This window comes from Amblyomma americanum, chromosome 4, assembly GCF_052857255.1.
Source record: "Amblyomma americanum isolate KBUSLIRL-KWMA chromosome 4, ASM5285725v1, whole genome shotgun sequence".
NCBI classification, from domain to species: Eukaryota; Metazoa; Arthropoda; class Arachnida; order Ixodida; family Ixodidae; genus Amblyomma; species Amblyomma americanum.
In genome coordinates, this window is record NC_135500.1 from 57,606,499 (window position 1) to 57,632,199 (window position 25,701).

At 47.1% G+C, this 25,701-nt stretch overlaps 1 protein-coding gene across 4 annotated transcripts in view; it reads left to right on the forward strand.

Annotated features, from left to right (window-relative positions):
* The window catches only part of LOC144130129 (uncharacterized), a 102,028-nt gene extending 81,273 nt beyond the window's left edge, over positions 1 to 20,755 (forward strand). For all 4 annotated transcript variants that reach the window (XM_077664139.1, XM_077664141.1, XM_077664142.1 and 1 more), the window contains 2 exons: positions 9,171 to 9,266; positions 20,581 to 20,755. In XM_077664139.1, the coding sequence (XP_077520265.1) occupies positions 9,171 to 9,266; positions 20,581 to 20,667 (183 nt within the window). In that variant the 3' untranslated portion in view covers positions 20,668 to 20,755. The remainder of the gene's footprint in view (positions 1 to 9,170; positions 9,267 to 20,580) is intronic.
* Positions 20,756 to 25,701: the final 4,946 nt, after the last annotated feature.

Below are 25,701 nucleotides of genomic sequence, written 5' to 3' on the forward strand. Positions count from 1 at the left end.
AGTTTTGCTCTGTCTGGAAGAAAATTACGGCACCGTGCTAGTGCACCAACTCATGAAGACAGTGTCTTTGATAATTATTGAACGTGATGATTCCATGAAATGTTAGCAGCGAAGGTCAGCAAAAAATTTTGTTTTTTTTAACAATTTCTAAGGGCCCATTTCCAAGAACCAACTTTTCTTCTATCTGTACCAGCTTGCCTCTAGCTATGAATAAAATGGTCTTCGATTTATTTCTATTCATTTTTAAACAGTTCTTATTTGACCAATTTCAAATTATTGCAAGCTCTTTTTTGGCTTCTCTTGCTACATCGTCTATATTTTTACGAGTGAAAAAGATGCTCGTGTCGTCTAAGTAGAGAACGTATATTGCACTGCTTTCCTTTTTCACGATATCGTTGACATAGGTGTTGAAAAGAAAGGCCCTAAAATACTCCCTTGTGGCACGCCGGAAATTAGAAATCTGTGTGATCAGTTACTTTCTGCGAAAGAAACGCGCTGCTGACGATTCAAAAGAAACGATTTGAGTAAAACGGAACCAACTCCTCGGACACCATAACTGAACAGTTTGTCTAGTAATACTTCATGGTTTAGCCTATCAAATGCTTTGCTGTAGTCAATGAAAATTCTGAGGGTAAGCTTGCTTTCATCAATATTAGAAATTATTAATTCCTTCTGAGTTAATAATGCTCTTTCCGTTGACCTGCCTTTGCAAAATTCATGCTGACCATCTGAAAGCATGTTATGCTTAATGAAAAAGCTGTTCATGCACAAAAGAATAATCTTCTCTAAACCCTTGGAAAATACAGGAAGCACTGAGACTGGTTTATAGGTATTAACATCACTTTTATGGCCCCCCTTGAAAGGAACTGAAACTTTTGCGATTTTCATCCTGTCCGGGAAACAACCAGATGCAAGAGCCAGATGGAATATGCATGCTAGATGTGGCGCAATAATATCGATAACATATTGTAACGTGCAATGCGAAGGAGAACCTCCGGAGCAGAGACGGAAAACTGCGGCGGTCCCTAAGTTGTCCGAGCACGCCAGCGAGAGAGAACCATCTTCTTCTACGAATGCAGGCGCTTCTACTTCTACTGTGGCACGTATCACTGCCCCCCTCTTCTGCAGCATCGACACGATGCGGCTAGGAGGAAAATATCAGCAAAATAGAGCTGCAGTGAACCGCTGTTCAGTCAGGGAGTCTGTCGTGGTAAGGCTTCATGCGAACAATGTGCACGACTTCAGTACGGTGTGACCGGCGGCATGAGCAAGCGCTTTTGGCGGGAGCAACTGCACAAGTCAGTCACTGATGCGGCGCACTAATTTGTAAGGGCCGAAGTATCTGCGCAGAAACTTTTCAGAAAGGCCGCGGCGAAGAACAGGTGCCCAAACCCACACCAAGTCGCCAGGTGCGTAACTGACGAAGCGGCGTCCGAGGTTGTACCTAGCGGCGTCAGTCTCCTGCTGACGGTTAATTCGCAACCGTGTTGATTGCCGCGCTTCCTCAGCACGCTGAACGAAGGTGTCTGCGTCGAGGTCAGCGTCAGAGTCGCAGTAGGGGTCATCGGACAACATAGCATCCAACGGAGTGGTCACTTGCCTACCGAAGACAAGCTGAAGGGGGGTTGTCTCCTGCAGGGCGGTGTTGTACGCAAACGTTACGCAGGGCAGAATGGCGTCCCAAGTTCGATGCTCGACGTCAACATAGATAGAAAGCATGTCGGATAGGGTGCCCCTTACGAAAATGCTCGTTGAGATTGTGTTGACGTTCTTCTGAGCGGGCTCAACATGCTATCTTGAGTTCATGTTGAGACCAGGAAGGGCTTGGGTTGGCCGATCGTTGAGGTAGCGTAGAATGTCAACAGAAAAGTGGCCACCGTGCTAGAGTTGAGCGTTCTCAACACAATTTCTGCATTAATTTCATGTAGAATTCATATTGAAATTACGGGGGTGATTCAACAAATCATTCTGAATCTCGGCCGTGGCAAAAAAAATCCTCAGAATAGATTCGTATTGCACCAGATGACCAACTATCGATGCAATTTTCGGCGGCATATTCATATTTACTGCTCTAATATCACTTTCACGAGTTTCTGTCAGCCCTAGTCATGAAGTGCTCCAAACATACGCACAAACACACGCGTGTGTGTGTGTGTGTGTGTGTGTGTGTGTGTGTGTGTGTGTGTGTGTGTGTGTGTGTGTGTGTGTGTGTGTGTGTGTGTGTGTGTGTGTGTGTGTGTGTGTGCGCGTGTGCGTGTGCGTGTGCGTGCGTGTGTGTGTGTGTGTGTGTGTGTGTGTGTGTGTGTGTGTGTGTGTGTGTGTGTGTGTGTGTGTGTGTGTGTGTGTGTGTGTGTGTGTGTGTGTGTGTGTGTGTGTGTGTGTGTGTGTGTGTGTGTGTGTGTGTGTGTGTGTGTGTGTGTGTGTGTGTGTGTGTGTGTGTGTGTGTGTGTGTGTGTGTGTGTGTGTGTGTGTGTGTGTGTGTGTGTGTGTGTGTGTGTGTGTGCCCTTGAAGAAAAGTGAGAAATGCGCATTTTTTGTAAGAAAAACGGACCGTCACGCGACAACGGCGTTGCTGCAGGCTCCATGTTGGATGTGTACGGAAGACGCTCAGACATGTCCGGCGTGAGTACGGCAAAACTGTCAGGAAGAAGTGACTGACAAATCTTTTCAGTGGACGTTAGGGGCGAAATTTTCCGGAAAGAGGTGACCGACCAATCGTTTTCGCGTACGCTAATTCAGAAACAGCTCCGAAAAGAAGTGCGCAGTCCCTCTTGCGTTCGTGGATCAGCGAACATGTCGGCATTAGATGAGTTTAGACTGCCGAAGTTGTCATCAGATAACTATCACACATGGTCGGTAAGGGCAAGAGCAGCTCTCGTACAGAAGGGATGCCGGGAAGCGATTGAGCCTGGATTCTCGTATAGGGAAATGAACAAGCGAGAAAAGCAGACTGACAACAAGGCCCTGACCTTTCTGTTCCTTATCGTCGAGGACAACTACCTGGATGACGTCCGGGCTTGCAGAACTGCAAAAGAAGCCTGGAATACGCTGCAGGAAATGCACTAAAAATTTGGACTCCTGCATATACTCCTGCTGATGCGTGACTTTTCAACGTAAAAATGAAGAAAGACGAGTCAATGCAAGATTACCTAGGAAGATTAATGACGCTGCATAGGATGTTGTGAAATGCAAGCTGTCCATTTATAGACAGAGAGGTGGCCTTAGTGATGCTAATGGGGCTTTCTGACACATACGAACCGCTCATTCTGAATTAGGAGCAAGACGAACAAACCCTCACGACCAAAGCAGTGAAGACACGGCTGCTGACCAAAGAAAAGAGAGAGCTGCGTCGTTACGAAAATCGGTTAAGCGACGAAGAGATTCCGACAAGGGCCCTGATTACTAAGCTCGATTAAGGACTGAGAGCAAGCAACCCAATGATAAGGTGGATCATCAACTCGCTGTCAAGAAGGACGAGAAGGTTCGTCAATGCACCTCAAGTATGCAAAAGAAGGTGCGAAGCTTTGCTTGTGGCAAAATTGGCCATGCAGCCAGAGAATGTGACCATTTTTAAGACGAGGGGGTTGACCAGAAGAAGAGAAACTCATCACAGGCAAATATTGCGACACAGATGGCTTTATGTGCCAAAAATATGATAACAGCGCCTCCTCATGTGTGGCGTCTTGATAGCGGTGCTACAGATCACATGATATTGCACAAGGCAAAGGTCACTGACTTCAAGCCATGCGAGTCAAGAGTAGAAACTGCAAACAAAGAATCGTTTAGTGTCATGGAGAAAGGAAGAGTTCAGATTCAACTATCTGATGAGTGCGGTGGGTCATGCATCCCGTTAGAAGATGTCCTTTATGTGTGCGACTTGAACAGCAACCTACTATCAGTCGGAAGAATTGAAGAGCTAGGTTTGCAAGTCATGTTCGCCGGGGGCAGAGCCGAAGTTACAAAAGACACTGGTGAGCTGATCCTTACTCGAGAAGGAAGACTGACTCTGTCAAAGAAGAAATAATGTCGACGAAGATGCAAAGACAAAAGACACAGCTTTGTGGCGCAGACGACTAGGCCACCATCGCGAGGATGCTGTTCGACGCCTCTGTGGAGCTAGTGAAGACCTTGTGAAGGACAAATGTGACATGTGTTGTCTGGGAAGCCTAAGGCGAAGCAGTTTCCCAAAGTATGGAGCAACACAGGCTACGGTTCCAGTGGAGCTGGTGCATTCAGATGTGGCTGGAAAGATCACACCAGCAACCAAAGGGGCCTCCAGTTACTTTGTAACCTTATTCACAGACTACTCAAGATATACTGTGGTGTACCCCTTAAGGCCAAAAGCGATGTATAACTCAGGCAGGCCTTCCATTGGACATGCCCTCAGCTTCGTAAGAGCTTAATAATCCATTCATTATTAAGCGATCACGTAAAGTAAACACATCCTTGAGCGGCTTCAGTCATTGTCAATATGCGTTTTATTAGGTGAACATCACTCCAATGTACAAGTGAAATAAAATATCGCAAAAAGGTTTGTCCAAATGTGATCAGGACTGTCAATACACGAGTGCTTTTTTTTACCTTGAGGACGGGGGTGTACCCCATTTCTAGGCCTTCAATATCTATTCCTGTCAGTGCAAATTTCAGTAAAAGCACGAGCACGCGGGCACCATCTCATCAAATATGAGATCACTCTTCCAGCGGTGACTGTAAATCGCCTTCCGAGAGAGAACTCCAGTTAACTACGTCAGGACAAGGTATATTTGTTTGTTTTTTGCAGGAAGCCCTAAGACTTCCAGGTATCTGACGTCGCTAATGGTATCTGTGTGTGCTAACTAGTTGCAAATGCGCACTTGCTTTTTTTTCATTTCATCTGGCATCCTTCAACTTCTCTGTACTTAAGAGAACCAAAACCTATAGATAAGAGTCTGCTTCATGAGGTCTGTTATTGGTCCCTGTTCGTAATCACCACCGCACATTACTTTGTAACGAAGCAATACCTTACCTTTGGTATTGTGAAAAGAAGCTTTTAAATGCTATCCAATGGCGGAACGTAGAAAGCACCCCATCCGCCTTCTTTTGTGCTTATGAGCACAGAGTTCTCTTGAAAATATTACTTACAGACATTCTTATGCACACTTCTAAATTTTGGCGCAGATCACCTCCCTTCACGTGAGCACATCTAAACATGTAGCCATAAAAATCCATAAAGCGCTCTTGCTAGTAGCAAGAGCTACAAGAAGGAATAAGAGAAAGCTGCACGGACTGTAGTTGCCTCCAAATGGGCCACTATTGCTGTCATGACAAATACAAAACAAAAAGAGTGAAAGGCCATAAAAGCTCATGATGCGGGGGGCTATGCGTTAGAATTGCAATTCTGATTGCGGGACCGATTTGCGCTGACGAAATGAATTCGCTCACGGCTGTTGTGACCGGGCATGTGGAAGAGGCTGGAGTGGAGCCGTCAAACGGTGACAACGCCGCATAGAACGAACGAGTGATGGCGTTGCTTGTATTGCACTGATGCGTTGTATCGAACGCGCATCGGCATGAGCTGGCTGCGTGCGTTACGCGTGCCAATGGCATGGCATCGAACGGGCGCCAAAAGAACACGCTATTCACCTCATCTTCAAGCTCGCTGCCCCCCCCCCCCCCCCGCTTGTTCTCATCTGCCGCTGTGATATACTCCTCTCCATGGCGCTCCTCCCACTACACCCTTCTATCCACATTCCGCTCCTCAACGCTGTGACTGACATGTTGACCGTACCGACTACTATGCATAGGCAGGGAACCTTTGCTCTAAGAGGTACCACTCTATAACAACGTGAATTGAAATAAACCTGGCGACCCCCTACGTGATGCTAAGAGTGCTCTACAGCGTTAGCAGTGGGGACACCTTTGAATACCGGGTCTTCCTCTCTGGTTGACATGGCAGACCGTACGAGTCTGTTAAAAGATAAAACAGAGCAAGGTAAGCCAGCGCTCCATGACTAACTCAGCTTCCAGTCGTACCAGCTTCAAATCTTCTAAACGCCGTTCTTTCGTGGCCGTTACCATTGAAATTCGGTATTTCATGTTAGGCGAAGTTTTATGAAGACTCACTCTTGCTATGAAGTCGGTACCTTACGCGGCCTCACCATGCATTATTACTACTAACTGCGCAGTTTCTGCAAGCCATACCTGCGCTCTGGGGCACCTACTCTCGCCGCCGTTGGTTGTTCTCTCGCCTTCACAGCGCCTTTGTCAGACGGGATTTTCTCACGCACGTAGCACTCGGTATATGCGGCGTTGTCACATATCTCCTATATTTTGCCTTGTGTAGTGCCACCCCCCCCCCCCCAACCCCGCATTTCTTTTTCAGACCTCTTAGAAGGCCGTTCCTATTGCCTTGCTCAGGTGATCAGCCTCGCAGAAGTCACCATTGCTACCGTTGTCATAGTAGCGGGTGAAGATTGTGGGGTTTCTATAGCGCTGTTCGGACCCTGCACTCAGGGCCAACACCACTCCGCTAACTCGAACCACGGCTGTAGCCGCGCAGAACAACACCACCGAGGATTACACCGCAGGCAAAAACCGTTTTTTGGGATCTCCCAAATTCGGACGGCCTCCCTCGGTCGCGCGCAAGCAGCAGCAGGCACGGGAAACAGCTGTGGTCGCCTGGGCTGCGGCGGTGTCGTCGCCTCTGTCCACTCAGTCCGGTGTCTCGCTTTCAGCTCCCTGCTGTCCGCTGCATGCACGCGTTGGCACGGCCGCCGACGACTCGAGGGGAGGGGGGGGGGGGGGGGGGAATAGGGGAGCCCGCGTGATGGCGCGGAGACGCAGGCACCTCTTGCCCACATCCTCCGCTGTCGCTCGAATGGGGCCGGTAGGGAAAGAGCCGCGGTAGGCCACAGGAGAGAAAGGAAGATGCCTCAGGCGGGCGATGGGCAACGTGGATCCCCACTAGGTGGTGCAAGCCTACGGGCCTAGATCCACTTATAATAACAAGAACATAACTTCACCAGCGCAAGTACGAGAGGACCAGGAAAAGAAGAACACAGAACAACGCTGCTCTTCTTCTCCTGGTCTTCTCGTACTTTCGCTGGTGAAGTTATGTCTGATACACGCCAACTATAGTTCACATGGTTACCTTGTTGCAGATAAGCATAACGTTGAAAGCTTCTATGAAGACGTGGGATCGGTAATGACCAAAGTAAAATCACAGTACACTGTGCTGTGATTACACTGTACTGTGATTACAGCGTACACTGTACAGTATATTACAGTGTATACTGTAAAAATATCCACATCATTCTTTACAATTTCGGAAACTCGGTCGCCCTCAGCTCTGTAGCCCAACAAATTTTGGCTACATCAGGCTAAAATACGTCCGTTTTCGAGAAGCTTGCAGGCAAAGCAACCTCTCTAGTGCACTTAACTCGTCGAAAAACACAAATTTCTTGTGACACAGCGCCGAGGGTAACCGCGTTTTCTAAGTTCTTAAAACTATACGGATATTAGTTGCGGTGGGCTGCATGCCTCCCAATAATTATGGAGCCTAAAAGCCATAGTAAAAAGCTAACTATTCATTATTAGTTAATCATCCTGCTAGTTAGCATGTCTTAGCTGTATTGTGATGTACAACATCGCTGAAAATTCTGTCCCAAAAAAGCGCTGTTCTAACTCAAATAGCCTATTTTAAAAAATTATCTAAAGTATAAAGTGAAACATCCTGTATAGCGTTTGTTGTACGAGAAAACAGTTGACTCAGTGGAAACCTCAGCAGTAATGCAAGCATTGCGGAATCCGGGTGTAGAAGTATTGTGTGAAAATACTGGAAGATATATATAACGACTGCGCAGCTGTTATAACCCTTCAGATATTCAGCAATAAAATTCCAATAACAAGGGGTGTCAGGCAGGGAGACGCGATCTCGCCAATGCTACTTACCGCCTGTCTACACTAGGTGCTCTGAGGCCTGGATTCGAAACAGCTGGGGATAAGAGTTAATTAAGAATGCCTAAGTAATTTGCGATTCGCTAATAACATTGCCTTGCTAAGTCACTCAGGAGATGAGATACAAAGCATGATCAATGAGTTATGCAGGCATAGCAGAACGATGGGTCTTAAAATTAAAATGCAGAAAACCAAAGCAATGTTCAACAGTCTTGCAAGGGAACAGCAGTTCACAACTGGTATCAAGGTGCTGGAAGCGGTAAGGGAATAGGTCTACTTAGGGCAGGTAGTAGCCGCTGTTCCGGATCATGATAGGGAAATAACTATAAGAATAAGAATGGAGTGTAGCGCATATGACAGGTTCTCTAAGATCATGAATGGCAAATGTATCAGTATCCCTCAAGACAAAAGTATACAACAGCTGTATCTTACCGGTAGTCACCTATGGGGCAGAAATCTGGAGGCTAATGAAAGAGTACACTTAATATTAAGGACAACGCAGCGACCTATGGAAAGAAAAATTATTAGTATAACGTTAAGAGACCGGAAGCAGGCAGAGTGGGTGAGGGAACAAATGCGAGTTAATGGCATCCATCCTAGTCCAAATCAAGAGGAAGAAATGGGCTTGGGCCTTAAAGGTGACGAAGTAGATTGCAATAAAAGGCAAGCGTAGGAGGGATTGGCAGAAAGTTCGGTGGGCGAGAGTAGCTTGGTTTGGGCCACTTAGTAAGTTCTTTGAAAACATAGCGCAAAAAAGACAAGGGCGAATGGTGAAAAAAGTTTGCGGATGAAATTAGGAAGTTTGCGGCGATACGGTGGCCGCAGCTGGCAAAGGAAAGGGTTAATTGGAGAGACATGTGATAGATATTTGCGCTGCAGTGGACATAGGCAGGCTGATGATGATGACGATGATTATTAGGAGCTTACATTGGCACACTTTCTAAACTCATCACTTCTGCACACCAGTGCTCAAAGATGTAACGACCGTTATTCTTTGAATTCTTGCTGCGGTTTCAAACACATTCGACTGGAAGAATAAAAAAAGAATGAAGTTCAAATTTATTTAGAAGGCGCTCAACCTACCCTATTCTAATAACTATCTAACCCATACCTTAAGAGTCCCGAAGTACTGATGCAATTCTCTTTCTTGCGCAGCTGCACGCTGTCAGCTCTGTCACAGTAACGTTCTGTGACGGTTCGAACTCATCACTTCTTATTTATTCTCTTCCTTACAGACAAATAACATTCCAGTTGGGTGCGCCTACATATGCACCAATCAAGCGAAGAACCGGTCAGAGTACGGCTATTATCACCTTGGAACAGAGTGCAAGGTAAGAATTTCCCGGCATCGATGGACCGCAAGGAAACTATTTTCTCCTATCAGATGAAATCATGGCCCAGGTTTCTTTTAGAGTGCGAACGCTCAAAGTAACTTGTCATGAAGAAACCGTACCAATGTTACATTTACACTATGTTGATCGCATTTTGTTTCCAACGCCGCGAAAAAAGAGAAGAAAACTGAGCATATTTGAACTCAAATTCACCCCAAGTTAATAGTAGTAGTCAGAGATTTTATTTCTGCGCACAACTCAAGTGCGCAAAATGAGCTTCACCTCCCGCACTACGCCGAGCACTACAAGAATAAGGCATATTACGCACTACAGGAATAAGCTAGCCACGTAGGCAAGGAGAGATCTGTGGATCAGTTTCAAGCTATACGAAGTGAGCAAAAAATTGTAGCCTACCTCCTCGTCGAGAGTAGATGCAAGCATGCAATGCATTGCAGCATATCACGTTTCAAGACATGTTTCGGGAGGTTAGCGTTCCTCGGCTAGTTTCAAGCACTGAGTGGCAGTATATAGCGTTAACCTAGGACTCGTCCGGTAACGCTCGTTGTAGGGCGCACGTAGTATGGATCGGCAGAATAGACTTTTCAGCGCTGATAAGTGCATTTTTATGGAAGCAACGGGTCTGTCCTCTGTTTGGCCCCAAGCTGGGGTGCACGTCATCTCACATTCCCGTCGGCACGTGCGACGTCTTGGCGCCGGGGCTTTCGAGAGTCAAGACCAATCGCGTTACGCGCCGCGCCGGTAACAAGAGGAACCTTCGATTTCGCTGTCAAGCGTCACCTTCTAAAACCCGCACAGCATGCTTCCACCTGCGGCGCGCCAGTTCCTTTAGAAGGCGAACGAAAAGGTTCGCATATTTCGCTTCATGTTCGAGCTCATATTCTCTTTCCTGTTCGCCGCAGTGCCCGGGCGAACTTCTGAATTTGCCGAGGACGGAAACTAAGATAATTGTGCGCTTAATGCTGCGCTTTATGCAGTAGGTTTTGCTAGGTGACATTTTGCTGTCACTTCAAATTGCTGCTGCAAAAGAAACACCAAGATTCCAAGGTCAATAAGCATATTCGGCGCAATTCTCTTACCTAATATTTTAAGTATAGTGCTCAGATTGAACATTACGGGGAAACCTTATATCGAAAGTGATGAGCACACGTTGCTCCGTTTTCTTCGCAGCGGTGTCGTCAATAGAATGCGGATACGTAAAGCTCGAGCCTAACGAACGATATGAACTCTTAGAACATCGCTTTACGGAACGCTCATGAATGTGGCAAATATTTATTTGACTTCACGTAGGGGAGTCTTAATAAATAGTGTACAGAAGAAGGAAGTCGCCCGTCGCGTACTGTCGCGTTTAAAGTTTACGGAATACGCGTTCTCGGAAGCAAGTTAACTCTATTTCTGAATTAACGTGCCTAACTAAATGCATAAACAAGTAAATTGTAGTTCTGCCTCTCGATCGAGACACGTGTTAGTGTCACCAGCGGATAGAATAAGCACATCCCCTCATAATACATTTCAGGTGACTGCTTTACGTGGCTCTGCCGAAATGAATTTTCTTCCGCTCACCCGTGTCCCGCAAAGTTTTGATCGCGATGGTACACAATTCCTATTCTTCACACCAAGGTCTCACCTGGGGGCATAGTGCTATGGCTATGGTGTTCGTCTGGCCTTAAGAAAATAACTGCGCAAAACAAACATGGACAAGAAGGGTGCCGGACAGGCGCAGACTTGCAACTGATTTTATTCTGAAGTGCACACATTTTATACCTTCTGGCTGCCAAATCATTACTCAAGGGGATTTCCAAAACCTACTTTCTTTCCACTTCATGGTAATAGCTAGACGGATCGCTCATACAACGATTTCCTTTCTTGTATATGAAAAATGCCTCGGCATGTTCACGGCTTGTCCTCAAAATATTTGTCGTAGTGAGGAAAGGCCGGCAAGATTTTTACGCAAAGCCTGAGGGCATGGGCTGAATGTAGGTGTATATTACACCCTGCTTTGTTTTTCATACAATCCTGATGTTCCCTTACCCATCCATTTAAACAAAGACCTGTTTGGCCAAAGAGTACTCTTCCAAAGGTTACAGGGATTTCATACACAAACACACCCTCAAACCCCGAGTAAAAGCATATGACCTACGGAGTGGCATGGCGCTTCATAATTCACTCTGAAAAATGTGATCAATCCCTGCGGTGTTCTAGTGGTGTTTTCTGTCTCGCCCAAGTTGGCCTCATTGTGCCCGTTATTCATGTCTGGAGGAAAGAATGTTTCGAACTGAATGAAGCGCCGTGCCACTCCTTACGTCGAGTGCTTATCTGGGGTCGTATAAAATCGACCCATGCTCTACCGGATTTTAATAGCCTGAGGACTGGCCGAGCACCACCGCCGGCGATATCGTCCACAGCTGAATAGGTAAAGAAAACAGCGCCTTCGGAGAGCACGTCAGCGTGCACTGAGCAGCCATACTGTCTACGCCAGCCTAACGCGTCTTCTTTATGCAGGCATCCGATAGAGCGGGGATTTTTGCTAATAAAAAGATTTTAATAGCAGATAAAAGCAAAAAAATTGGTAGTCTTCTTCAGGAACCACGGCGTTTTATTCTAATCGATGAGTTCAACCAGATTATTTCGTTTACTTTTCAAATGTGCTCAACGTACATCTGACGTCAGCAGTGATAAAGAGCTCAGTACAAGGAAAATTACATCGTATAATATTGGACAGGCTAAAACCAATCTTTTTCATATCAGTATTTCAGGAAAAAAAAAGAGAAGCTGAACAAATTTACTGCACGATTTAACTTACTGAGGTACACTGCACAGCCAGATGTACCGGGTGTTTCAGGAAAGCCCACCATTTATTTCAAAAAATAAGTTGCGCAAAAATGTAAGGATACTCTTTTTGTGGCATAGTAATAGTAAATAACTGGAGGGGACGCTTAAACTCCACCTTAATTGTATGATGCGATAGCGTTAGTGGGTCAATGCCCATATATTTAAATACCTAGCTCCCTAGGAGTCCTCAAGACTCTCCTGGCGCAGTGGTGCTAGGGTTACGCGATGCGCCACCGCCCTGCGTAGACACGTGCCGCCACCGGTGGGGCTTGTGCGACCCAGATTGCTCTTCCCGAGCATCATCAATTAAACTGCCGCCTGCCATGGTCGTCAGTTTGCTCACTGTCCGGTGGGTAGGTTGTGATGACGCCACCTGATCACGTGACCTAGGTGGCCCATCTTGGTTACTTCTGCGGGGATTTTCCACTCACAACGCCGGCGATGGATTTTCTGCAGGGAGGAGCCTTAACGCTCTCGCGTTAACAGGCGCATCATGTTAGCTGAAAATTGTTTGACAAAATTCTAATAATTCCTTTTTTTTAATTATTGCCGACGCGCGCCTGATTGCCATTAGAGATTTCTAGCCGGCCTTTAGTATTAGTCATATCACTTTTTCGAATCTCGAAAGCGCGATCACGCTCGTTGCTGTGGCGCCACAAGCTCGGTCCATTCCTAGCGCTATTCGAAACCGAGCGCCAGCACGTGCCACAGAGTGACGCGATTATATAGACGTCGCTGTTCGCTCTCAGCTGGTATACAGCAGCAGTTCATTCTTTATCGATGTTCCACCTTTCACGTGATTTGTTTACATCTTAGATTGGCAGTCTCTAAAAGCCGATTTTCTTCATCAAAGTATTTATTTGTACTTTTCGAGACACCTTGACGCAGGCTTCCAGAACTCACCGGGATGTCTTGATGACGACACCCCTCCACCCTGGTGACCACTGTAACCGTGATACATTTGCATCGTCGTTCCCACGTAAAGATATATACTAAAGCTCACAAGCCCCCTCTTTTTTCTCGAAGTAGAACACCAGAGGTTACCTCCTTCACGCTTGTTTGCTCAGCGATTACTTTCGCAGCGTTGGTCGCCTTGAAGCTTCCGCTAAGTGCACTAAGAAGGCAATTACGAGCGCGCGGTTTGTCCTAAATGGACCATCCGGTATTTTCGCCCCTTCTGCTCAGAAGGGAGCACTCTCCCACCCAGTGATGACCGGTCGCTGTCGCACCTCTGTTCCGCAGCACACCGTTCTCTCGGTCTAGAGAGCCTGCTCGCGCCCGTCCAGTTCCTTTCATAGTCCCTTGAGGTGCTGTGTCCGCATACGCGGACGCGACCTGAACACTATACTATCAAACCTCGCATATCCAAGGCACAATTTCCAGAAATGGGGACGCAGTAAAATGTATTTCAGTCTGAAATATCTTGTGTACGAAGATAATGAGTCAAGCATGCAAAAGGAACGCAAGAATCCGTTTTTAGAGCGCTAGCATTAGCTGTCTTTCTGGCCACCGGGTTGAGAGCAAGCTGATCGCCGTGGCAGGCGTCACTTCAATTAATGATTGGTTGCGAGTGGTTGCTCGCGAAGAGCAACCACTCGCAACCTGGGTCGCACAAACCGCACCGGTGGCAGCACCTGCTGACGAAGGGCAGAGGCACGTCGCTTAAAAGCAGCTGCACAGCGCCAAGAGTAATACGATAGCTCAATACATCTGTGAATATAAAGTCTAGAATGACCAATTCCTCATGTATGAGCATTAACCCATTATCGATATCGAGCCATGCCCCTGACGTGGAGCTTACGTGTCCCCTCCAGTTTTAGGACGCTAGAACGAAGGCCCCCAGTGACCGATTTTTTTTTCGGGGGGGGGGGGGGGGGGAGGGATGAGAAAGAAGTTTACTGGTTTCAGAATATATACAAAAGATGGTCTTAGAAGAAGACGAAGGCCTAGTGGGTGGATACGTGTCTGCTTCTAGGTCTGTGTTTTCGCTTTTCGCTGTCTTCGCGTGTGTGGCGTGGGTCGGACAGTGCCCTCCGTGCGACCGAATGCTGACGACGCCCCTACGGAGAAATTCCCGGCACGGCGGGCGCATTCTCAAGTGAGAAAACCCAACCGGAACCCTCAGGGGCAAGCTAGGCTTAGCTCGGCGCTGCCGAGCGAGGCCGCGCTACGCGTCTGCATGGATTCTGCGTTGTCGACGACGGCTACGCGGATGCCCGCTGTGTTGCCACCTGACGCAGCCTCCACGTCCACGCAATCGTCAGCGCCTCTAGGCCTCCAGCCTGCGCCGTCTTCCGATGCTACGACTTTGGCCTGTGACATGGACTGCTCTACCGCCTCCGTGCCCGTGGCACTCCCTCAAGAAACTGTGCCCGTCGCGCCAGTTCAGTATTCCCACCAAGGGCCGTCACCAGCGTCTGAGCCTCTTCCACAGATGCCTCCCGTGAGTCAAGGCTCTCTTCCGCCTGCTGCGAACTCGTTCCGCGTTACCATCAAGCCTACATTGCGCTTTGATATGACTGCCATCCCTGCCCGGAATGTTCAAGCCACAATTGACCATGCCCTTGGCTCTTCGAACTACTGCGGGTTTGTCGTCCATCGCCCATCGAACACCATCACGGTAAACTTGTCATCCTTGATGGACGCCCAGAAACTTTGCGCAGTTACGCGGATCCCCCTGGATGACAGCAAGCATGTCCCGGTGCAAATATATTTTGCATCTGGTCCTGACACACTCCGCTGCATGGTTTATCATGTCGACAGCACGAGCCCTCCCGAGGAGGTGCGCGCAAATATTCGCTGCTCAACTCATGTTGTACTGCAAGCACGGCCTATGGGTCGCCGGGGCTCATACCTGCTCATCCTGCAAGGCCCGTTGACTCTCCCGAAGTACCTTACTTACTACGGTGCGATCGTCAAACCACAGCCCTTCCGACCTCGTCGTATTTTTTGCTATCACTGCCACAAAGAAGGACATATGCAAAATACCTGCCCTAATCCAGCAGCTGTGGCCGACATGAATGAACCAACAGCTCATTGTGCCCTCTGCAAATCGCCGGACCATGACATTCGCTCCCCCGCTTGTCCAAAGAAGAAGCAAGCGAAGAAGTTTCACAAGTCGCCTGCAAAAATGGATGTCCCTACAAGTAATCGCTTTGCAGCTCTCGCATGTGACGACAACGACTTCCCTGAACTTCCTTTATCTGAGCCTGCTGCTCACCATACGTCTCCTCGCCAGCGTACATATGCACAAGCGGCTCACCTTCCCGGATCAAATGGTACGCCCAAACGTCCAGTGCATCCATCACATGTGGATACTACAGATGAAGGCACAGCTTTAGACAATGCAATCGCGGAGGCTCGCCGCCGACTAGACGAACTCACCCAGCGCCGGGAACAGCGTCGTTCTCAATCCTCTCGAAGAATTCTCATAACTCGGGAGCAATCATCAGAGGAATCACCTAGGGTAAGCACTGGCCCACAATCAGGTGCCGACCACCTGTTAGCCGTGACTACCCCGACAGTGGACAAGAAATTAGCGCTGATGAAGCAGGTGACATCCCTCATCGTGGAAGCTCTTCGGCCTCGTCATGGATAGCGCATCATCATCGGTGGTGGTGCAGTGGAACTGTCGAGGTTTCGCTAATAAGGCCTCTGAAGTGAACATCCGCCTTCGCGACGGAAAGCTGAGGGCATGGGCGTTCCTACTGCAAGAGCATAATGCACTCCCACGCCTTTCAGGTTTCTGCGCATACCATTCACCATCTATCCCTGATCGCCGTTGCACCGCCTCCTCCCTCAGCCCAGGTAAATCTGCAATTTATATTCACAGTTCAGTTCCGCACACACCGCTCGACCTTTCACGGTGGTGCAACACACGTCAAGAGGTTGTCGCCCTTCTCGTAAAACCTGCACGCACACCCCTTATTCTAGTTTCTTTTTATAGTCGTCCTGGCTCCGCATCTCCCAATCTGGGATGGGTTCGTTTTCTACGTTCTACCAACTCGGGTATCCCTATTCTAGTTGGCGGTGACTTCAACGGCGCACACACTGCGTGGGGTTACCCATCGGATTCCTCAAGGGGTTCACACATCCAAGGGAGCTTTTCAGATCATTCCTTTCAACTTTTAAACCACCCGAATACTTCTACCCGCCCACGAGGTGGCCCGTATTCACCTGATTTGACTTGGTGGTTAGGCCCCGGTAACCCTCGTTGGGCTGTTGATTCTGATACTTGGGGTAGCGATCACAGCCCTATTTTTATCTCCCTCACGCCTACGCGTCTACGAAAAATACGCCGCACTGTACGAATAACATCATGGGATTCTGTACGCGCAGACAACCATTTATCTACATTCAACCCCTCTTCAGCATTGTCTACTCTATCTGATGTTCTCGCTACTCACACTATTACCACTACTGTAAATGAAGACGACCCAAACCCGGACATACATCTCTTGAATCTGTGGGCTCTTCGTCGCCAGGCGGATCTTTACGCTACTCGTCACCCCGATGACCCTTCGGCTCTTCCTACTCTTCACCGCGCTACCGCACGGGCGCGGCGCTATGCAAAGCGGCTAGGCAGGCAACGCTGGGCTGCATGGTGTGCCCGCCTGTCCTCTACGCAGGGCAATCGACATCTTTGGAGAGTGTTTCACGCCATGGAGCGCCCTTCTCAGGTTGCAGATTACACAGAGAGCATTCGCCTCGCGCTAAATGTGGATGAGGACACATTTGCACAACAAGCGGCCCGTCAATTTTTTCCAAACCATGACTGCACCGCTACATCTCCACCTGACTTATCGGTAACAGAGCCCCCCGATGGGATTACTTCTGACCTCACCATGGCAGAGCTGCTGGCCTCCATTGACCGTTTAAAAACTACTACTACTCCCGGGCACGACGGCATACCTAACTCCTTATTCCGTAACTTGGAAGGGAGGGCTTTGGAAACCTTACTTGATACTTTTAACGAAGTGTGGCTTTCTGGCATCATGCCGGGAGACTGGAAGCATTCTATTGTGGTTCCAATCCCCAAGTCAGGTCAGCCTCCAGTATCTCTCTCGGCCCTTCGTCCAATTTCCCTTACCCCTACCATCTGCAAGCTTTATGAAAACATTCTAGCCGCACGCTTATCATGGTGGCTGGAATCCCATGATTGTTACCCAGATTCCCAAATTGGTTTCCGCCCACATATTGGAACGGAGGACGGCCTTGCTACTTTGGCTGCTGACGTGCTTGACCACTCTCCACAGAGTCACCTTGTACGAACCGTAATCGCTACAGACATAACAAAGGCATATGATAACATCCTTCACTCTGCCATTCTTGCCTCCCTTCAAACTCTTGGTCTCCCTCACCGGTTCCTCCTCTCCATTCACGCCTTTTTAGCAAATCGAACCTTCAGCGTGCGTGTCCACGGAAAGCCCTTTGGTAATTTCACTTCCAATAGAGGAGTGCCGCAGGGCTCCGTTCTCGCCCCCACATTATTTAATGTGGCTTTAATTCCTCTGGTTCGAGCCCTAGAGACCATCCCTTCTATCCGCGTGCTTGCATATGCCGATGATATCACCTTGTGGTGCTGTCATCCAGATGCGTCTATTCATCAGTCGGTCCTTCAACACGCGCTGGATGTATTGACATCTCGCCTCCCACCTTTGGGTCTAACACTCTCTCCTACTAAATCATGTTTCATTCGAATTGGAAATAAAGCCGCCTTACGGAAAGCTCCCCCTTTAAATTTTACGGTACATAATTCTCTGATTCCTCAGGTAGAAACTGTTCGTATTCTTGGTCTTCTCCTCCATACATCTGGGACTGGCACCCCGTGGCTGACAGCCACCCGTAAATCGGCTCACGCTACTCTAGGTCTGATTCGTCGCATAGCTATGCGCTCTGGTGGCGCACGTGCTCATACGGCCCGCCAGCTTGTGCGCTCTATCCTTCAGCCACGGATAGTATATCAGGCTCAATTTCAACGTCTCACCCGCAGACAGTGGGACTCCCTTGAAGCTATCAATCGTGAGGCTATGCGCGTCATAACATATCTGCCTCGTTTAACACCCATACCTGTGCTACAGGAGTTCGCCCAACTTAATACACTCAGTGAGATCATCGACCAACGGGTGGCAAATAGAGCTCGCAAACAGCCTCTCAAACTTCATCGTTTAAAGACACTTCCACCGTGGTCCTATTGCCAGCTCACTGACAATCGCCCCACTGTTTCCCCGTCGGTATCAGCAGCGTATCTGCCTGAAGGGTGCATATTATACACGGATGCATCTCATTCTGCAGAGAGGGGAGTTACTGCTGTGTATAGTCCATCTCATCCGCATCTCAACTCTCGCGCGACGTATACTGCGGATACGTGCACTCCCCTGGCATTGGAACTTCAAGCCATTTACAATGCCATTGCTTCCCTTCCGCTCGTTCCAACATTCAATACAGTTCACATTTACACCGACTCCCGCGCCGCCCTTAAACAGCTGAAGGCTGTTCGACGAACGTTCCAGATTTCACAATCTATTCATGTGCTCTGCGCAAAGTATCCATGTCCTGTGCGCATACACTGGATTCGCGGCCATGCCCAGGATCCACATAACATTCAAGCGGATGCTATGACTCATCTTCATACATTAGACGATCCGCCACCTTCCCCTCTTCCCCCAGATCCGTTCCTGTCCCACGTTTCCGATTCCGAAGTTCTGCGCCAGCGAACACGCGCTCTAATTCCTCCGTGTTCGCACCCTCTCCCCCGTAGTCTTACTCGGCAGGAGGAGGTATCCGTGCGCCGGATTCGGGCAGGGGCGGCTCTGACACCATCTGTCCGTCATCGGTGGCGTGCCAAAGATCTGCCATTACCTGACAGGTGCCCTCACTGTGGCGCTGCACCGGACATATGTGATGTGCGGCACTTGTTGTGGACGTGCCCAGCGACGGCTGCTATCAGAAAACGGCTCCTCAGGGAGGTTGGCCTGCGGTGGAACCGCGAAAGTGACTTCGTGAAGTGGACAATGGACAACCGTTTCATTAACAACCTCTGCGACTACCTCAGCGCAACGGTTCTTCACTCCTTCTTTTAACTTTCAATCCCGTGCATTCCTTCCCCCCTTTCCTTTTTCAACTTATGCCTCATGGCACACTTCTCGAATAAAAAAAAATATATACAAAAGATCATAAGTGTACAGACGAGGGTCCCATAGTGAATGACTGTACCGGGACCCTCGATATATCAATAATACAAGTAATAATTACAGCACAGTTAGCGCATATTTATAAAATATAAAAAATTACAAATCAATACTTCACCTCAAGAACAGTCTAAAAGCACAATAGAGCAGGTAATATACATAAAAAGATAATAAAACATCAGCATTACAACAAAAATACCTCGAGCTTATTCTTAAATGCAGGCAAAGAAATTGATGTTTTTTTAGAGTGGGCGGCAATGTATTCCAAAATGGAACTGCTTGAAAAGACGACGTCGTTTTACCATTATTGGTATGGACTTTGGGGAGCAGAAAATTGTTTTCTGCTGCAAATCTGGTAGGGTTGTGATTGATCAGCAGGATGAGCTCTATAATCAGAAAATGTAGGGTACCATGTAGTAACCTAAAGAGTTTGATTCCAACGTGATACTGGAAAAGCTGCTTGACTGGTAAAATATTGTGCTCATCCAATAAATAACGAGCATCAGTAGAGAAATGGCTACGGGTAATAAAGCGGATGGCCTGGTTTGGTAAGTGTTGCAGAGACGCAATGGCAATGGCAATTTCGCGGATCTTTGTATGAAGCGTGCTTGACCTTCAAGCCGGACCTCGAGCCAAAAACCAAAGTGACCTAATTTGTGTAGGGCTTGAGTACGCTAATAGTCCGTCATTTGTTTTAATAAATGGCTTCGTGCTTTGCAATTGCCGTGGTATGGCTGCTGTGCTTGTCAATTAGCGTTTGCTTAATTTCCAAGTATAAACGACTAAAATGTGTTGATTTCTTTAAATAACTTACAGGCGATCTATCTGTATGCTTAAATAACAAGTTATAGGGACAAGAATTAGTCAAAAGAGGCATAATGTAGATCTTGAAAATAGTGCTCAGTCGCAGCATGAGGACACGGCATAAACTGCATAATTGACCATCAGAAGACGTTACAATTTTTCTTTTCTAATTGTGGTATGCGCCTTAAAAAATTATGGAATTGTGAAAATTTTTCTTCCACTGGGTAACAATTCCCGCCTGAAAAGTATAGACAACTAAACAACAGCATCCTTACTGATTTCATTTAAATACAGCTCTTTTCCGACTAATTTGTGTTTCGTGACGCGCGTGAAATGCGGAAATTAAAAATCAGACCATTTCTGCGGGGAATTCTTTCCTGAATAAGACCGACAACAGGTTTCGCTGTCTGGAGGTTTTTGCCTCTGGATGCAATGGTAATATCATGGGTATTTTTAAAACTTTTTTGCAGCACCTCATGAAAGATGGTGCATACGTCCTTGGAACATGCAAAAGCATCAAGAACAATGGCACAATCTGCGTTCCTTATTATAACTGACCATGGTGCACTTCTGACTGCTAACTTCGCACAAATTGTGCTGCACAAACAAAACAATGTCCAATAAATGTGTCCCAAACTACTCTCATTTGGCGTTGTGGATTTTGTAACAATAAATACTCCAAACTTCTCGCCGCCTATGGGCCAGAAAAATGGCAGCGATAGCTTTCTAGCACTCCCCACACTCACTGAGCCCACCTGGGTGCTTGCCCCTCAAAGTCATGTTTGCGGGAGAGCCTTTCCAATGGATAAAACTTTTCCCGAAGGTTGTCGATCGGTCTCATTGGTGCCCACCGGCTTCATGGGAGCGCAAAAAAAACGAACATGGGGAAAGGTGGGCTTTCCCTTTGTCTGCGTTCAATTTTTAGCTCTCCCTTGATATCACATTCTCAGTGGCTAACAGATTAATACGGATAATTTGCGCTGGAACCACGCCGACACCACTTGCCACGGAGGATGCCGCACATGCAGCTGTCGGTGCAAAACACGCTCCGCCACAACTGTTTTGATGACGCCCAAACTACATATTCTTCAAAAACTCAGCGCCCTTGAAAAGTACGTGATGCGAGAGGAAACAGGTTGAGGTTAGATTTCATTGTAGACACACTGGCAGTGCGACGATAATTAGAAAGGACTAAACGACCAGCACTGTTTTGAATCATTTCTAGTTGGTTAATGAGATCAGTAGTGCTTGGGTCCCAAACTGACTATGCGTACTCAAGTCGTGAGCGAACTATTGCTTTGTAAAAGATAAGCTTGGTGTGAAGCTTGGGGCTAAGTGAAAGTGCTGTTTTAGGTAGCCTAGCATGCGGTTAGCTTTGTTGAGGATAAATTCGACGTGAGTTTTCCAGCTAAGGTAAGAAGTGATGTGAATGTTGTATGATGCAATAGATTCGAGAACGACGTTGTTACGAAATTATGTAAGTAAGCTGCTAGAAGGCCTTGATACGCTCATTATTTAACGTTTAGTGTCATTTGCCATGATTGTCACCAAGAGGAAATATTTTTAATATCGGTTTGGATTGTGTGAATGTCGTCGCAGGTTTTTATTTCGCGGAAAAGGACACAGTCATCGGCAAATAAGTGAATTGATGAAGCAAAATAATTAGGGAAGTCATTAATAAATATTAAGAAAAGGAACCCCCCAGGACGGTACCTTGTGGAACAACAGAAAGAACTTGGTGTAAACGTGAGATGGTACCATTAGCTGCTACGAAATGCGGACGACCTGTTGGAAAGCACTCAAGCCATTTTAGTATGTTAGAATCCAAGTCTATTATGCGCAGTTTTAGTAGGAAAATCCGGTGACAGGCCTTATCCAAAGCATTAGCAAATTCTTAAAAGATGAAGTCTGCAAAGAAACGATGATCAAAAATAGCATGCAATCTACGAGTAAAAAGGCCAAGTTGTGTTTCGCACGAATATTACCTACGAAACCTATGTTGTGCATTATGAGAAAACGAGTTTGATTCTCAGAAGTTATCTATATGTTCTTATGTTTCTCATTTGATAAATTAAAAACCATCAGTAATGCTTGTTGGGGGGCTAGTTGGGGCACGTTTCCAGAAGAGGGTTGTAGCGCCGAAAAAGACAACACATAGCAAGCGCCTGTCCCGCCTCGCTTGCTATGTGTTGTCTTTTTCGCCGCTACGACCCTCTTCTGGAAAAAAAATACCCATCCTTTTTGACTCTGGCTTTCGATCACACTACGACCGAGAAGTCACAGAATCACTTTTAATTCACAAGTTTAAAGCCACCTCGTCAGGAATAAACCAAAGCGCAGGAAATCTGACTTACCTGTCCTAATCGCCCCAATTTTCTTATCAACTTCTTGAGAAGATGACTGGTATTTTTATTCCGCTTAAAAATGCATTATACGTGACTAGACAATATGCGTGTACTGTGATTGCATTCCACTCTGAGTCACTGCCCTTTCGCGCTGTTTTATTCTTTTTATTGGATGTGCACGTATCGCAAGCTACGAAATATCATCCAGAATGAAGGTCCTCCTCGTGCCCTTGTTTCTTTTGTTTTTGCCGCCTCTTTTCGCACGTGTGCACTTCGCAATATTCTGCACCCCGTAAGTTCGCTACTCTACATGTCTACGTTCTCTTGGCATTTTAGATAAACCCCGTTACATAACTTTAGTGCCATTGAAATCGCATGGTTTCGACCTCCTTTTAGCTTGCTGTTTTTTTTTTTTGCTGACATATTCATTGCTATTGGCGTAGACAGTGACAACGTCAGCACCTGAATTTAAGAGACTGCCTGCTGCTTAGGTTCTTCAGACGAAGGCCAATCCCTCCCCGGCCGAAATGTCAAGGACAACGTTTTTTCACCACGTCTGTTTTCTTTCAAGCGTATTGTCAACATAGCTGAGTTGACACACGCTGGAAAAACAACTTTCCATATTCCAACGTTTCGGCCAAGGTCTGGCCTCCGTCAGAGTGACATGGTACAGGCAAAAGACACAGTTTTTCATAAGTACACGTACGCGGTGAGGGAACATTGCGGTTGGCGGTTCGCAGCGGCAAACACCTCAGTATGAATCGGCAGTGAAAGAGAAGTGTTAGTTAGCACAGTCAAAAATGATTAAAACACCGCGAATAATCATAGCAATCACATGATTGCGAAAAGGTTGACCGTGTGCTAAAATCCACCAGAAAAGGCGAACAACAGAAAAAATCAGCTAGATGAAGACACAGATGAACGCCGGTGTAGATTAAACAACGCCCCGCGTGAAAGACTATGGGGTATGGTACAGAGGTACAGAGATGTGAGGCTGTTTTCGCGAGAGGCCATCTACTAAATGAGCAAAAACAGCGTTAAAAGTGGAAAAGATGACAAAAATTATCAGCGTAGATGAAACACGGCATGACACTATAAAGTAATGCGCTTACGGTAAGGGACAAGTCAGCTTTGCAACGTTTTCATTCAGACCGCAACAAACAGTGTTAAACTTGTGTGTCAGATATGATTCAGGAACTTCGCGTTCATTGTCGATATTGAAGCCTGACTCCAGTAAAGTTACTGGATTTTTTTTTAAACGGAGCTTAGTATTGTTCACATGTTTAGAGATAGGAAGGTTAGGCTGTGTCGTGCAATGAGATTTATGATTACTAAAACATCTGAACGGTGTTTATGTTTGGCCAATATATTGAATTTTGCAGAGTGGGCACTCAAGCATGCAGATTACGTTGCTGGCATCACATGAGTAGTTACCCCGAATTTTCAGATTAAAGTTCGATGCAGTGCTGCAAGCCATTAATGATGTCGTCATGTGCGCGGAAAATTTGCATCGCGATTTATTGCATGAATAGCAGCCGATTGGCACACTTTTGCTTGTTTTAGGTGAAGCGAAGGCGTCAGTAAGATTTTTCCACGGCGGTAGAGAACACGGGGTGCTTGCTGAAAAATGCGCTTGCGTCGATTACTATGCATGAGAATGGCAGTGTTTTTTTTTTCAGAACGACCGCGACGATTGGAACCGATGCTGGGTCGTTTGGTACCAGGTTGATTTGTTACGGATGGCATGGTTGGTTTTCTGATTTGAGGATTTTCTCGCGGTCAAGACGCCGCCGGGTCCGAGTGGGCAGCCTGTATCAGTCATCTGGACACGCTTGCGGAAACGCGTTGTCACTTGTTGGGCGGCGCAACGGCAACCTGCGACCGTGCCATATGAGTTGTTTTGCTTCATTTCTTCATTTGGCTCTTCAGTCGGGCTTTTCGGCCCGAAATCCTGGCGCCCTTCTTCTATTACTATATATTACAATTATTATAATACATTAGGCCGTTTCAATACGTGTCCGGCAGTGCGCTTCCTGCGAGAATGCAGCGGCCGTCGGGGAAAAAAAACTCAGCTAAGCCCGAACGAGTAATGAGAAGACAGAGGGGAATTTGGGAGAGAGACCGAAAGAGAGAAAGAGCATCAACACTCACAAAAAACTTTTAAAAGTACAAGAAATACGACACACACACACACACACACACACACACACACACACACACACACACACACACACACACACACACACTTCTGTTCTTCCTGCAGTCTCTTGTTTGCTGGGCCTTGGTCTGCGGCCGGAGCTACAGTGGCCACCGGAGCAGCGGCTGCCACTGCTTCTATGGGCGCAGCATGGAGCGCAGCCGGTGGGGAAGTTCCACGTCGGGGCGGGCATGGCGCCGAGCGCCCAAACGATCGCCTGACGTACTTTTCCGGGTGAGCGGGGAGCCCCAGGCCGTCGCACAGCGAATACAGACACCAGAAAAGATCTAAACGTATTAAGACTGAAAGGCTGAAAATAAGTGACGGGGCTCCAAGTTTAGCAGAAACGATTTATTATTCAGAGCGACTATCATTCGATAACGTATAAGCGAGGAGAGTTAAGAGAGCAAAGTGTCTTGGTGTAATTTCATTGGTCTGATTTAACATCGGAATGAAAGCCGTCACACGTTTAGCTGCAGTAATGAAATTTCAGGAAATGTCCACAAGCTGTGAAATGAATTTCGCATTTTCCTCATGTTTATTCAATCCTAGAATATGCGGCTGTCAATAGGACGATAATATTAATCTTTTCGCTAAGGACAAAAGGCTATCCATGGGCGTTCCATTTCTTTTTCCAGACGCATATAGCCCATGTATAGCTTCAAAATGGAATACTTCATGCGCCATTCTCGAACTTTGACACAGTATACTCAAAAAACAAATTTGAAATGTAATAGTTGATGGAGGCGAAACCCAAAAAACGGCCGTGTGCTGTGCGATGTCAGTGCACGTTAAAGATCTACAGGTGGTCGAAATTACTCCGGAGCCCTCCACTACGGCACCTCTTTCTTCTTTCACTCTTTCTTTTATTCCTTCCTCTACGACGGGGTTCGGGTGTCAACTGAGATGTTAGACAAATACTGCGCCATTTCTTTTCGTCAAAAAACGATTTTCAAATAAAATAGTTCAGGCAAAACCTGGAATTAGTAACGCATATCAGAAACATTATTTTTTCTTCGAACTGTCTCAGGCTGGAATGGCGCCAAAGT